Here is a 15,882-nt window from a genome sequence, read left to right on the forward strand (position 1 = left end):
ATCTATCTATCTAATATAGCATCTTTCATATCTATCTATCTATCTATCTATCTATCTATCTATCTATCTATCTATCTATCTATCTATCTATCTATCTATCTATCCTGGTGTGCCATCCTGGAATTGACACACACACTTATTCCATCTTTCTGTTATGGCATCCCAGTCGGGTAAGGAAAGTGCCTTCATACTGGGTGGGACGCCCACTCGTCCTCTGGGTCATCTACACCATCCATTATGTATTGTCACTCATATCAATGTATCTATTACATAATGCCTTTCATATTGACCTATTTTTTAAATTTTAAGCACCTTTCCTATCTATCTGTTAATTATATATTGTTTTTCATTTCAATCTCTCTATCAGTTTCATATTACCTCTCATTTCAATTTAATATATTGTTTCTTTCACATTTATCTACTCATATAGCACCTTTTTCCCTTGACGTATATATCTATTATATAATGCCTTTAATATTTAGTTATGTCTCATATATCCATCCATTATCCAACCCAATATATCCTAACTACAGGTTCACGGGGGTCTGCTGAAGCCAATCCCAGCCAACACAGGGTGCAAGGCAGGAAACAAACCCCGGGCAAGGCGCCAGCCCATCTCAGATGTCTCATATAGCGCCTTTCATATCTTTCTGTCTATGTTGCACCTGTCCTTTTCCTATTTCTATCTATCTATTATATAGTGCCTTTTCTTATCTATCTATCCATCCATCACTTATATAGTGCCTCTCATGTCTGTCTGTCAATTATGTAGTGACTTTCATATCAGTCAGACTGGCATTTTGGCCATGGCACTTGGTTCAGAGTTGGCATTGAGTCATGGTGGCCCAGTTAGACTTTGGGTTTGGGCACAAGGCCTGAGAGCCTCTTACCTGTCCTGGAACTTGACGCTGCTGGGGTGTCTCTGTGTTTCGGTGCACTTGCTGTTGTGTCGGCCACACTTGTCGTCGATGCTGTATGCCTCGTATTTGTCAGACCAGTCCATCTCCAGAGTGCTCTTGATGGCTCTGTTGGCTCTGAAAGCATAACATGACATGACATGAACTTCTCACACCTGCTTATTCCAGTTAGGGGTCAAGGGGGCCAAAGCCTGTTCTAGTAGCACTAACGCATGAACAGGATTGGGTGGCAGTTTATTTACAGGTGCCAGTTCTGCGGTTTGCGATGAAAACTGAAGCACCCACAGGAAATTCCGCACAAGAGGTCACAAGAATATACGACGGTGAGGACAACATCCAGGCAAGGAATTTGAAAACAGGACTCTGGGTCAATGAGGTAACACCACTAACGACTGAGGGGATATCCTAAAAAACGAAATTAACGAAGTCTGCGGCTTGCAGGTGGACGTTGGGGGTGAATCGGGGCTAAGAGAGGACCTCGGAGTTCATGTTGATCACGCCGCCGTTCTGACTGCACGTCTGACTGAGCGAAGTGAGCGGCTCAGGGCACATGAGTCGGGACTCCGCGAAACGAGAACGAGCGGCCCACCAAGTGTCACATGAGTGTGTGCACACGCAGCACTACTGCTCTACGTGTGACCGACGCGAGTTCACGATAAAGGACATGACGTTGTCACCAACAGTACCTGACACTTCGTAACGGAAGGACGACCTGATAAAGCAGGATAAAGTGGCAGACCCGCTTTCTGATGGGTTTGAAAGGCGACGCTAAAAATATCAGCGAGATAAAAGTCAAGGCAGGTCGCTCTAAATGAAAGACCCCGCAGATTACTGTGGGACATTAAGGTCGTGCTTCGGACCCAAGCCATTAAAATGAGAACCTTGGGAGTATCTTTAAGATTTTGGCTTGCCTGGCATCATTATGTGCTCTACTTCGGCTTTGCCCCCATTATTATTATTATTATTATTATTTAGTTGGGGTGGCACGGTGGCGCAGTGGGTAGTGCTGCGCCTCGCAGTTAGGAGACCCGGGTTTGCTTCCGGGTCCTCCCTGCATGAGGTTTGCATGTTCTCCCCGGTGTCTGCGTGGGTTTCCTCCCACAGTCCAAAGACATGCAGGTGTAGGTGGATTGGCGATTCTAAATTGGCCCTAGTGTGTGCTTCGTGTGTTTGTGTGTGCCCTGCGGTGGGTTGGCAACCTGCCCGGGATTAGTTCATGCCTTGTGCCCTGTGTTGGCTGGGATGGCTCCAGCAGACCCCCCGTGACCCTGTGTTTCGGATTCAGCGGGTTGGAAACTGGATGGATGGATTATTTAGTTGGAAAACCTTTCAGTTCGAGGTCAGGTGGTCATACCCACCAATCGTAACGTGTTACATGTTGATTAGCACATGTGAGGAGGAGGAGTTTTACTGGACTCTGTACACGGGACAATATGAAAAAAAACAAAAACATGCCCAGTGCCCCCTACTGTCAAGCCAACAAGAGTCTCGCTGCAGACCTCCGTAGCTCAGCGATTCAGGGGCTCCACTGAGCAGCCAATTGGATTGCACGTCTCTGTCAATTGGCTTACTCGCTAGTGAGTCAGGTGACCTCTCAATGGGGCGGAGCTCTGGAGGTCTGCAGCTCGACTCTATTAAAGGTCCACACTGCAGGATGCAGGATAGGTGGGATCCAGTGGGGTCGTTCAGACAGGGGCTTCCAGAGCTTTAGTCCCAGGTCTCAGGCATGAAGCTCTTGATCTTCAAGAGCCCCCACGCCTTTTTAATGCAGTACGCCTATAGCTCCCAATCTTCTATACGTTAGCCATTTTTTCCCTATTTAATGGCCACTAACAGTGTGAAAAGTCCAAGGGGGGGGGGCACCCTGGTTGTCAACAGCAAGAAATCTCCAAGGGGTCTTCAAGGAGCTGGGGATAAGCCCCCAATATATGTGGAAACTAGCAGTACACCTGGTGGGATCAGATGTGGGCGGGGCTGGATGTCGGAGTGTTACCATAATAAGGGAAATGGGATGGGGCGGGGCCAGTACTGCTGGGGACTGTGAGGAATAATAAAGAATATTCTAATGAGCAGCTGGAGGGCAGTGATGAGACACACACACACACACACACACACACACACACACACCAAAGACAGATGAACCCAAATTGTGTGTCTGCAATTCAAACCAACAAGGGGAGACATCGCAGGCACTGAGCCTCGCACTCCTTCACACATCGACTCCCTAAGAAGAAGGCCGTTACTTTTCCACACTCACTCCTATTTATCTTCCACTTGGTGTTAGACTCCGCCCACTTTCCTGAAGGTTCTCTGAAGAGCGCTTGCCCCGCCTGCCTTTCTGACCTCTGTCAATCCACTTTGTAGCCCCACCTACCCCTCTGAGCAGCCTGAGCCCACCAGCCACTACAAAATCATTACAAATAAACTAAATAAATACACACACGCACGCACACACACACACACACACACACACACACGTCCAGTGTCATGACTTCCTTATATGGAAACACACAGACGTCTAACCCCACCCACATATGACTCCGCCCCATTCTGTTTCCAGCAGTGAGGTCTACTTAAAAAGCTGGGGTGTGGGGAGGGGGTTAGAAGTATTATGGGGGGACAACAGCAAATTCAAACAAAAGGAGCTGCTTTCTGTTCCTGCTGTGTTCACAGAATGTGGGACAGTCACACGTCAAGGTGGGCTTCAGAGGGTAGACCTGCTTAGGTTACTGGCAGGTGTTCAGATGTGTCCTCATAAAGACCTTCAGGTGCTAAAAGTCTGACAGCTGTCCTCTGCACCGACCACCGACATGTGAACACAGAGTTGGGGACTGCCATCCATGTGGCTCTGCAGACCTCTGAGGTCAAGACAAGCCCTGCAAAGCCACATCTTTAAGGGCTACTGTCAGGCACAAAGGGGTCCAACCTGGCCAGGGATGTCACCCAGCCTGCACACGTCTCATCACACAATGTCTGCATGTGGAGGGACAGATCAATAAACACGTGGAGGGGTCAATCAACAGCCAGTCACATAAATGAATGGATGGACAAACACAAGGACAGACTTGGGTGACTTCTCAGACCCTGTAATGACTTGGTTCAATTTATTGTGTGCCCGTTTTCAGTGTGTCGTTCATCTCTACAGCCGGCGTGATGTCCTCCTCGACAGTCGAGCCGCTCACCTGACTTGACTGACTGCCTGGGCCAAAGTCCTCTTGAGGAGCTCCTGGACGCTGTGGATGAGGTCCAACTCCTGGAAAGTCAAAAACAAAGACCATCAGCAGAGCCAGAAGGACAACTCCATAAACCAGTGAGAGAACAGGCGAGGGGGGGCTCAATCCTCTGACCGTCCCAGGTTCAAATCCTGGGCTGACAAAACCAATGACATGAGGGTCGACTAGCAAAAACCCCAGTGTGAGTGCAAGTGGACCCTGTGATGGGCTGATCTATTATATAGTGTCTTTCATATCTATCTATCTATCTATCTATCTATCTATCTATCTATCTATCTATCTATCTATCTATCTATCTATCTATCTATCTATCTATCTATCTATCTTATACTGCCTTTCACTCTATCTATCTATCTATCTATCTATCTATCTATCTATCTATCTATCTATCTATCTATCTATCTATCTATTATATAGTGCTTTTCACTCTATCTATATATTGCCTTTCACTCTATCTATCTATCCATTATATAGTGCCTTTCACTCTATCTATCTATCTATCTATCTATCTATCTATCTATCTATCTATCTATCTATCTATCTATCTATCTATCTATCTATCTATCTATCTATCTATACTGCCTTTCACTCTATCTATCTATCTATCTATCTATCTATCTATCTATCTATCTATCTATCTATCTATCTATCTATCTATCTATCTATCTATCTATTATATAGTGCCTTTCACTCTATCTATATATTGCCTTTCACTCTATCTATCTATCCATTATGTAGTGCCTTTCAATCTATCTATCTATCTATCTATCTATCTATCTATCTATCTATCTATCTATCTATCGTGCCTTTCACTCTATCTATCTATCTATCTATCTATCTATCTATCTATCTATCTATCTATATGGTGCCTTTCACTCTATCTATCTATCTATCTATCTATCTATCTATCTATCTATCTATCTATCTATCTATCTATCTATCTATCGTGCCTTTCACTCTATCTATCTATCCATTATATAGTGCCTTTCACTCTATCTATCTATCTATCTATCTATCTATCTATCTATCTATCTATCTATCTATCTATCTATCTATCTATAGTGCCTTTCACTCTATCTATCTATCTATCTATCTATCTATCTATCTATCATATAGCACCTTTCACTCTATCTATCTATCTATCTATCTATCTATCTATCTATCTATCTATCTATCTATCTATCTATAGTGCCTTTCACTCTATCTATCTATCTATCTATCTATCTATCTATCTATCTATCTATCTATCTATCTATCTATCTATATGGTGCCTTTCACTCTATCTATCTATCTATCTATCTATCTATCTATCTATCTATCTATCTATCTATCTATATATCTATCTATCTATCGTGCCTTTCACTCTATCTATCTATCCATTATATAGTGCCTTTCACTCTATCTATCTATCTATCTATCTATCTATCTATCTATCTATCTATCTATCTATCTATCTATCTATAGTGCCTTTCACTCTATCTATCTATCTATCTATCTATCTATCTATCTATCATATAGCACCTTTCACTCTATCTATCTATCTATCTATCTATCTATCTATCTATCTATCTATCTATCTATCTATCTATTATATATTGCCTTTCACTCTATCTATCTATCTATCTATCTATCTATCTATCTATCTATATGGTGCCTTTCACTCTATCTATCTATCTATCTATCTATCTATCTATCTATCTATCTATCTATCTATCTATCGTGCCTTTCACTCTATCTATCTATCCATTATATAGTGCCTTTCACTCTATCTATCTATCTATCTATCTATCTATCTATCTATCTATCTATCTATCTATCTATCTATCTATCTATCTATAGTGCCTTTCACTCTATCTATCTATCTATCTATCTATCTATCTATCTATCTATCTATCTATCTATCATATAGCACCTTTCACTCTATCTATCTATCTATCTATCTATCTATCTATCTATCTATCTATCTATTATATATTGCCTTTCACTCTATCTATCTATCTATCTATCTATCTATCTATCTATCTATCTATCTATCTATCTATCTATCTATCTATCTATAGTGCCTTTCACTCTATCTATCTATCTATCTATCTATCTATCTATCTATCTATCTATCTATCTATCATATAGCACCTTTCACTCTATCTATCTATCTATCTATCTATCTATCTATCTATCTATCTATCTATCTATCTATAGTGCCTTTCACTCTATCTATCTATCTATCTATCTATCTATCTATCTATCTATTCTATCTATCTATCTATCTATCTATTATATGGTGCCTTTCACTCTATCTATCTATCTATCTATCTATCTATCTATCTATCTATCTATCTATCTATCTATCTATCTATCTATCTATCGTGCCTTTCACTCTATCTATCTATCCATTATATAGTGCCTTTCACTCTATCTATCTATCTATCTATCTATCTATCTTTCTATCTATCTATCTATCTATAGTGCCTTTCACTCTATCTATCTATCTATCTATCTATCTATCTATCTATCTATCTATCTATCTATCTATCTATCATATAGCACCTTTCACTCTATCTATCTATCTATCTATCTATCTATCTATCTATCTATCTATCTATTATATATTGCCTTTCACTCTATCTATCTATCTATCTATCTATCTATCTATCTATCTATCTATCTATCTATCTATCTATCTATCTATATGGTGCCTTTCACTCTATCTATCTATCTATCTATCTATCTATCTATCTATCTATCGTGCCTTTCACTCTATCTATCTATCCATTATATAGTGCCTTTCACTCTATCTATCTATCTATCTATCTATCTATCTATCTATCTATCTATCTATCTATCTATCTATCTATCTATCTATTATATAGTGCCTTTCACTCTATCTATCCATCTATCTATTATATAGCACCTTTCATTTCCATCTATCTATTAATCAATTCATCCATCCATCCATTATCCAACCCACTATATCCTAACTACAGGGTCACAGGGGTCTGGTGGAGCCAATCCCACCCAACACAGGGTGCAAGGCAGGGAGCAAACCCTGAGCAAGGCGCCAGCCCACCACAGGGCACACGCACACACACACACCAAGCACACACTAGGGACAATCTAGAATCGCCAATCCACCTAACCTACTTATCTTTGGACTGTGGGAGGAAACCGGAGTACCCGGAGGAAACCCACGCAGACACGGATTAATCAATTCATCTATTATATATTCCTTTTTCATATCAATGTATGTTTATTATATAGTGCCTTTCATATTCATGTATCTATAGGACTATCTATTATGGTGTGCCTTCCACATCCATCCCTCCATCTATTACCGTATAAGGGGCCTTTCGTTCCCATGTATCCATATTTTAGTACCTTTTTTATTCTTTCCAGCCAGCTTAGGTAAGAAACTAGAAGACAGCAATGGGGACATGTTGCCTCCTGCTGGTCACACAAACAAACAGCTTCCAGCACTCGGTGCTCCCAGAGGTCCCCGATTCCCAAGTGGGCACTAGGCTAGTATGGCTGTAAATGTGTGGCTCTGCCTTGTCACTGCACTTTAGTGCCACTCGACCAGGATGACAGAGAAGTGTCCAGTTAAACAGAGTGGAATGAAACAGGACGGGTTAGCGGTGACAGAATATCACAATAACACACACAACATGGACACTATAGACAGGAGAAGCCCCCTCAGCATGACCTGCACAAGACAATAAACGGTTGACAGTAAACGTCTTTGTAAAATAAGGAACATGAAAGCTGAGGTTTCAATGCAAAGACCTGCTCAAAAAGGTTGAGAACCCCTGAAGAAACTTGGAAACGTGGACCCCAGGCTGACAATTCAGACACTTCAGCCCCATTACACCCCCCCCCCCCCCCATTGTCTGACTGATAAACCTTAAGGCTGGAGGGCTGCGGTCTAGGTTATAAATGGACCCCCGGCGTGAGTGGGCTGGGGTCTTGGTATGTGAGACCCTGCACTCTGTTCCTCTCAGGAATGTCTCCAGCCGTGTTAGATCTTGAATCGGATGATGTGGGCTCTCCAAAAAGTTACATTGCATCAGATTGGGATCAGTTTGAAAGGCGCTATATAAATCTGAGTCTGAGAAGATAAACAGACTGTGCTGTGAAAGTCAAGAATGCAGCAGGCATATAAATTTGTACAGATTTTAAATCAGGAGATTCTTCAGACCAGGGTTCAGTCAAAAGGCACTATATAGAAGACCGGTCTGGAGCTAAGTAGCCAAATCCCTCATGAATGACGGGCATCAACCAGACATACGGCGACGGGACTGCATGCGGATCAGTCAGATAGTGTAGTCAGAGAGTTCGCCATGCAAGGCACTATATAGAGCAAAGGTTCACAGGTGGGCTAATGAACAGGTGGGATTCACCAAGAAAAAGACCAATCAGCATTTTATGAGCGAGCGGCTTTACCCACCAGGATAAGGCAGTGTGAGGACCTGCGTGTGCACAGGCGTGTGGATGCCTACACATTCATTTATCCATTTTCTGTATCTGCTTATCTACTTCAGGGTCGGGCGTGGGGGGAGTGGTGGTGGAGATTATCCAGGCAGCAGTGGATGCAGGGCAGGATCCCACCCTACACGGTCTAGCAGTCATCCTGCCCACAGCCACACTCTCTCATACACCCTCTCACTTAAAGGACTTACATTTATAACACTGTGGGGTCTCATTGTCAACATGAAAGGACGATGCCGGACCACCAGTGACGTCCTGCCTGTGGCCGAGATGTTTGATCTCACTGGTGGTCCTGCTGATGGAGGCATTGTGGAGTCACAAAGGACAAAGAGAGAGAGAGAGAGAGAGAGAACGAGAGAGAGAGAGAGAGCGAGAGAGAGAGAGAGAGAAACAGACGTGTTCTGTGAGACTTTGCTGCCACCTGCTGGCAGAATGTCACACTTGGCGTACAGCGTGTTGTGTACCCAGCATTTTCCATATAGCGTCTTTCTCAGTAGAATTCTCCGCAAGATATGGAGCTGACCTGATTGAAAAAACTGCTTGGGCACACCGGCAGATTGGCTAGACTTGGCACAGCACAGCATCTCAGAGAAGAAGACTAACTGAGGGCCCGTTTCATATTAAGCGCACACAGACTCTGCAGGCCCTGCTTTAAGTTATACAGTGCCTTTCAAAGTGAAGTCTGTACAAGAGGACAGCAATGGGTTTAGCACCCACCATTTAGGGTTTGGAGGTTCATCACCGTCCCTGCACTCACTTTCAAAAGCTGCCAGGGCTAACATGCTTCAGATTTCAAGAGTAGCTTTATGCCCCAGGAGATGGCATCAGAGTGCCATCTGCTTTCATTTTTTTTTTGATGCCCATCATTCAGTTAAATGCCAAGCAGCTTGTGATTGGCCGACAAAAAGCATCCTTTCAATATTGCTACCTTACAAAACTCCTTAGGACCCTGGTACACATTCAGTGGGCATCAAGGTGCCAATTCCCTGGCATTACTCTTATCTACTCAGGAGGACTCCTGCCCTGGCACAGTCTTTGTGACCCTGGTCTCACTTTACATCCAGGATACTTAAGCTTTGAGCATCTGGACATTGGCGTGGTCACATGTGGCATCATGATTGGTTTGTGCCCTTAATTTTTTCTTTTTTTTTGCTTTATTTATTAAATGGCCTTGGGGTATCATGTGACAGAAATGAAGCCGAGTCCCTGAAGCCATAAGGAAAGACAGAAAGTTCAGGGCATGGCACATGCAGTCTCACATGTTATGCCCTCCTTCAGTCCTACCAACCTGTGTAGTGGGTACCACCATCCTGCACAGGTCCAGCCAGGTCAGCCCAAGTCATGCTTGCTTGGCATTCATTGTCCCCCACAAGTTGGTGTGGCATGATGCCTAGTGCCAGGAGAAGAATGGGCATCTGGGCTACATGGCACACTGGAAGGGCAGGACATGATATGGGCACCTTCACTAGGTGGCAGAAGGACTGCTGCCTACAGTTTATGCCCCAAAGTCAGAGTAGAGGCCACTGAGTCTTGGAAGTGTTCATGAAAGGTCCAACTTAGCCCACGATGGCGGTGATCCACCAGTAGGCACGGCTTTATGTAGAGACAAATGGAAAGCCCAAGGGAACATGTGGGTGTTTGACCTTGATGGGTGCAGTCAGGTGGTCCCAAGATTTAACAGTGCCCACCTAACCTTGTCAGTGAGCACCATGGGGCTGCTCAGGGCATTCTGGGACAATAAGCAACAAACAAACATTATTTTATATAGCGCCTTTCTGTAGTGAGCACCACCTCAGTGCTCCCTATAGGTGTAATACAATTGTCTTCATATTTCATTAGCTGACATATGTGTAAATTTGCACATGATTTTATATAGCGCCTTTCCAAAGTGAACCCAGTGTGCAACTGTGATTGTGCTCCAGTAACAGAGCTGGTGGAGTTTGCACCAAATCTCAAGGCGAGTGAATGGTGTCCCTTGGTGTCATATAGCGCCTTTCTGTAGTGCACATCACCTCCAGGCTATTTACAGGGGTGGGTGGTACAAATGTCACTGTATTTCATCACCTGACATAGTTACACATTTGGTAGATGACATGGTGAGGAATTGGGGGGGGGGGGCAGGTTTATATAGCACCTTTATATGATGACATCATCTCCCGGTTCTTTACAAGTGTAAAACAATTGTTATCATATTTCATTAGCTGACATACAAATTTGGTAGGTTGCCTGGGATCCCATGATGAGTGAATGGTGTCCATTAGGGTGTATATAGCGCCTTTTCAAAGTGAACCTTATCTTGAGGCTCAACTGTCACCGTACATCACTGACTGACCGACTCACAAAGACTAGGTGACTGTATGGTGTCCACTGCTTTCATATAGCGCCTTCCCCTTGGCCATCCCGAGGCTCTTTACCACCAGATTCCTCTAATGTGAGCCCACTCTGGTAAGATGACTCCCATGATGACGAGTGAGTGGTGTGAGATGACTCCTAGTCAAGGTGCCTTAAAGGTTTATTACAATGTGAAGTGACTCGCTTTGGCCCATGCAGCTGGTCAGTCTCAGGTAGTAAACAGCAGTCCAGTGTTGTAGCCACTTGTGTGTCATACTGTAAGTGTATAATACTGTGCTTGTCATGTAAGGCACTATATAACTTAGGGTTGCTTTGAATTGCATTTTCACTTCATGTTGCGAAATTACTGCTCTTGATACACTTCTGGTCCAGCATGATGGCACCCCAAATTACTGGCCAGTCATACCATGTGGACGCCAGTTCAATTTCTGGAGGGTATGCATGTTCTCCCTGTGTCCGTGTAGGTTACGGCCCACAGACTAAGGACATGTTGGCAGGCAGAAGGTGCCAGGCGTACTTGTGTGTGGTGGTGCCCAATGGGCATCCTGTCCAGGGTTAGCCCCTTCTCTTGTGTCCATCTCTTTCTCTAAAGTGCCCCCCCCCCCCCAAATAATGAACACCAAGCAACAGAGGGCTGGGTTGCAGTGAATCAGCCCATCATTGTGACTGAACTCGGCAAGACCCCTACCTTGAGGAGCTCCACTTCCACGTCGTCCTTGACCAGATCGGAGCCCACGCGCCTCTCCCGGCACTGCAGGTTGTCCGTGGCTATCAGCTGGGGGGTCTCGGTGGCGTTCAACGCGCTCTCCAGCCTCCTCTTCTGGGCCAGCAGCAGGTCGGTCTCGGCCGTGAGCGCTTCGATAAGCCGCTGCAGTTCCGATTTCCAGGCGTGCAGCTCCTGCAGTCGTTCGCCCAGCATGCGAGTGGCGTTGGCCTGCGCGGTCTGCGTGCTCGCCCGGGTCTCGCTGGTCAGTTTCTTGGACTCGCGGCGGAGGACCTCGGCATTCTCGAGGTCGGTCAAAGCGGCGAAGTAGCTGGAGTAGTTCCCCTGGTGCCATTCGTTCGTGGTGTACTTGGCGCTTCGGTAGCCCGCGGTCGCCTGGCCGGCTGATGAGTAGAGCCCCGTGTTGAGGGCCACTTCGGGCTCGGCCGGGCGGAGCAGCCCCTGGGACACGGCCCGAGTGTCCAGTATGGGTCGAGAGGCCAGCACCGGAGCCGACATCGCTCGATTCGTTTTCACGCCTTCTTGTAGCTGTGCTGCTTCTTAGTACTGTGGCGCGGGCTCTTCTCCTCGCGGTCTCCTTGGTGCGTCGGATTGCTAAGCGACCGGTTACTAAGGACGCGTTGCTTGGTTTCGTGTTGCAGATGCGGAGACTTCGCGGAGGAGTCTGCGATTGGGCCGTGAGCTGAGCACGTGGTGCGTCTGACAAGACGGCGACAGCGCATTAGTTGGGTGGACAACATGAAGTTGACGTGAAGTATAAGGATGCGTGAAAAACTGGCACGGGATAAATGTGATCATGACGTGACCCGAGAAGGGCAGGGGCCCCCTGCTGGCTGTAATGTGAAGATCTCCAAAGGGAGTGGGGGGCGCTACACAGCACAGGGTTTATTACAGTTTAAATCCTGGATACACATTGGCGCCCATTGGGTGACTTTATAATACTATGTCGAAATAAACCTCGAGACAACACCGGGATTCAAATATTGAAAGAGGACATTTTAATGAAGACAGTCGATCGAGGAGACACGGACACAGACGGCCAATGCCAACTGAGATGTCGTGCCTACTGTCCCTTGGCATTAAGCTGATTATGTGCAGACTGATAGCCCTCGCGACCTTCACACAGGAGACTCGCGGACAACTTAACTTTCAACGTAGTCATTCAGATTTAGCAAAAGGCACCTGACGGGTTCCAAACAAAGAACGGGAAGTCTCCATTAGGGGCTTCGTGACAGACCTTTCCTTTGGCTTTTTACACGTTCTTCCTCAGCTAAAAACAAATCATACAGAACATCACTTTGGGACATCAGAGCAAACGTTAACTAACCGACTGATTGATGCTTCAGCCTCCAAGTTAATGTGCTTTTACCAATGGGTTTAACTGAAAGGCGCTATATCAGTGCAAAATCAATGCAAAATAATAAGAAGAAATCCGCATTTCACAAAACAGCAAAAATATTTGTCTATAATTGCTGATTACAGTTGGATCCACAGAAAAGACACAGCCCCTGTCCCTTTAGTCATTCTGGTGTATAGTTGAGAGGGGTTTGTTGTTATTAATGGCACTTCTATTAAAAGACATATGTTTCCATTGAGGACAAAGAAACGTTTTATATAGTGCCTTTCATTATTAATCTATTATATAGTGCCTTTCATATTGATGCCACTATAGGACTATCATACAGTGCCTTATCTATCTGTCTATTAAATCATGCTTTTCATATTGATGTAACTATTATATGGTATCTATCTATCTATCTATCTATCTATCTATCTATCTATCTATCTATCTATCTATCTATCTATCTATCTATTATATAGCACCTTTCATTTCCATTTATCTATTAATCAATTCATCCATCCATCCATTATCCAACCCACTATATCCTAACTACAGGGTCACGGGGGTCTGGTGGAGCCAATCCCACCCAACACAGGGCGCAAGGCAGGGAGCAAACCCTGGGCAAGGCGCCAGCCCACCACAGGGCACACGCACACGCACACACACAAACACACACACACACACCAAGCACACACTAGGGACAATCTAGAATCGCCAATCCACCTAACCTGCATGTCTTTGGACTGTGGGAGGAAACCGGAGTACCCGGAGGAAACCCACGCAGACACGGATTAATCAATAAATCTATTACATATTCCTTTTTCATATCAATGTATGTTTATTATATAGTGCCTTTCATATTCATGTATCTATAGGACTATCTATTATGGTGTGCCTTCCACATCCATCCCTCCATCTATTACCGTATAAGGGGCCTTTCGTTCCCATGTATCCATATTTTAGTACCTTTTTTATTCTCTCCAGCCAGCTTAGGTAAGAAACTAGAAGACAGCAATGGGGACATGTCGCCTCCTGCTGGTCACACAAACAAACAGCTTCCAGCACTCGGTGCTCCCAGAGGTCCCCGATTCCCAAGTGGGCACTAGGCTAGTATGGCTGTAAATGTGCGGCTCTGCCTTGTCACTGCACTTTAGTGCCACTCAACCAGGATGACAGAGAAGTGTCCAGTTAAATAGAGTGGAATGAAACAGGACGGGTTAGCGGTGACAGAATATCACAATAACACACACAACATGGACACTATAGACAGGAGAAGCCCCCTCAGCATGACCTGCACAAGACAATAAACGGTTGACAGTAAACGCCTTTGTAAAATAAGGAACATGAAAGCCGAGGTTTCAATGCAAAGACCTGCTCAAAAAGGTTGAGAACCCCTGAAGAAACTTGGAAATGTGCCTTTCGTATCTATCTATCTATCTATCTATCTATCTATCTATCTATCTATCTATCTATTATAGTGCCTTTCACATCTATCTATCTTATATAGTGCCATCCATCCATCCATCCATTTTCCAACCCACTGAATCCGAACACAGGGTCACGGGGGTCTGCTGGAGCCAATCCCAGCCAACACAGGGCACAAGGCAGGAAACAATCCTGGGCAGGGTGCCAACCCACCGCAGGACACACACCAACACACCCACACACCAAGCACACACTAGGGGCAATTTAGAATCGCCAATCCACCTAACCTGCATGTCTTTGGAATGTGGGAGGAAACCGGAGCACCCGGAGGAAACCCACACAGACACGGGGAGAACATGCAAACTCCACGCAGGGAGGACCCGGGAATCGAACCCAGGTCCCCAGATCTCCCAACTGCAAGGCAGCAGCGCTACCCACTGCGCCACTGTGCCGCCCCTATATAGTGCCTTTTATATCTATCTATCTATCTATCTATCTATCTATCTATCTATCTATCTATCTATCTATCTTATATAGTGCCTTTTACATCTATCTATCTATCTATATTATATAGTGCCTTTCACATCAATCTCCCTATCTATTTTAGAAATTGCTTCACAATTATTGCCTCACAATAAGAAGGCTGGGGTTCACAGCCCTGGTCCTCCCTGTGTGGAGTCTGCATGTTCTCTCTATGTCTGAAAGCTTTTCCTCCTAAACACATGCAGGTTCTGCGGTGGGCTGGGCTTCTCTAATGGCATAACAGGTGCATAGAATTTAGAACAGCAGGTGTGCTGGATTTACCTAATGTGTAAAATATAAGAACCAGATGAGTGTCACCTAGAATTTTCTGCTGGTATAAGAGGGGCACAGTTTGCCTAAAATGTATAAACTAGCTGTGCTACCCATCTAAGATGGGCTGAAATCTAAATAATCAATGTAGACTTCGGCATTAATGTTTGCAGCATGTCATCTATTAGAATATATTTTGTAATACATGTAGTAATAAAATGCACTGCATTTGTCATTCCAACAGATGGTGCATCACAAACATTTGTTACATGAACATACATTACTGCAAGCATTTGTGATGCAGCATCAGTTGGAATGACAAATGCAATGCATAGGTCTCTGATATATGTAATTCAGTATGGGATTAGCAAAAGCAGTGTTAATGTTTGTGATTCACCATCTGTTGGAATGACAAATGCAGTGCACATGTTACTGTTATATGCCATTTGGTATGGAATTCATAAAACCAGTGTTAATGTTTGTGATGCACCTTCTGCTGGAATGACAAATGCAATGCATTTCTTTACTAAAATGTTTGCGATGTGCCATCTTTTTGAATGACAGAGACACTGTAACTGGATGAGCACAGGGACAGACACACAGACCTTTTATTAA

The 15,882-nt window shown here is 44.4% G+C and overlaps 1 protein-coding gene across 2 annotated transcripts in view; it reads right to left on the reverse strand.

Moving 5' to 3' along the window:
* The window catches only part of tekt4 (tektin 4), a 55,491-nt gene extending 43,193 nt beyond the window's left edge, over positions 1-12,298 (reverse strand). Inside the window, exons 1-3 of one of the 2 annotated variants that reach the window (XM_028791764.2) lie at positions 11,673-12,297; positions 4,100-4,170; positions 891-1,034 (exon numbers count right to left, since the gene is read on the reverse strand). In XM_028791764.2, the coding sequence (XP_028647597.1) occupies positions 891-1,034; positions 4,100-4,170; positions 11,673-12,206 (749 nt within the window). In that variant the 5' untranslated portion in view covers positions 12,207-12,297. Of the gene's footprint in view, positions 1-890; positions 1,035-4,099; positions 4,171-11,672 lie in introns of both variants that reach the window. The other variant, XM_051933570.1, reaches the window with a different exon arrangement.
* Between the last annotated feature and the right edge of the window lie 3,584 nt (positions 12,299-15,882).

This window comes from Erpetoichthys calabaricus, chromosome 11 (genome assembly GCF_900747795.2).
Source record: "Erpetoichthys calabaricus chromosome 11, fErpCal1.3, whole genome shotgun sequence".
NCBI lineage: Eukaryota > Metazoa > Chordata > Cladistia > Polypteriformes > Polypteridae > Erpetoichthys > Erpetoichthys calabaricus.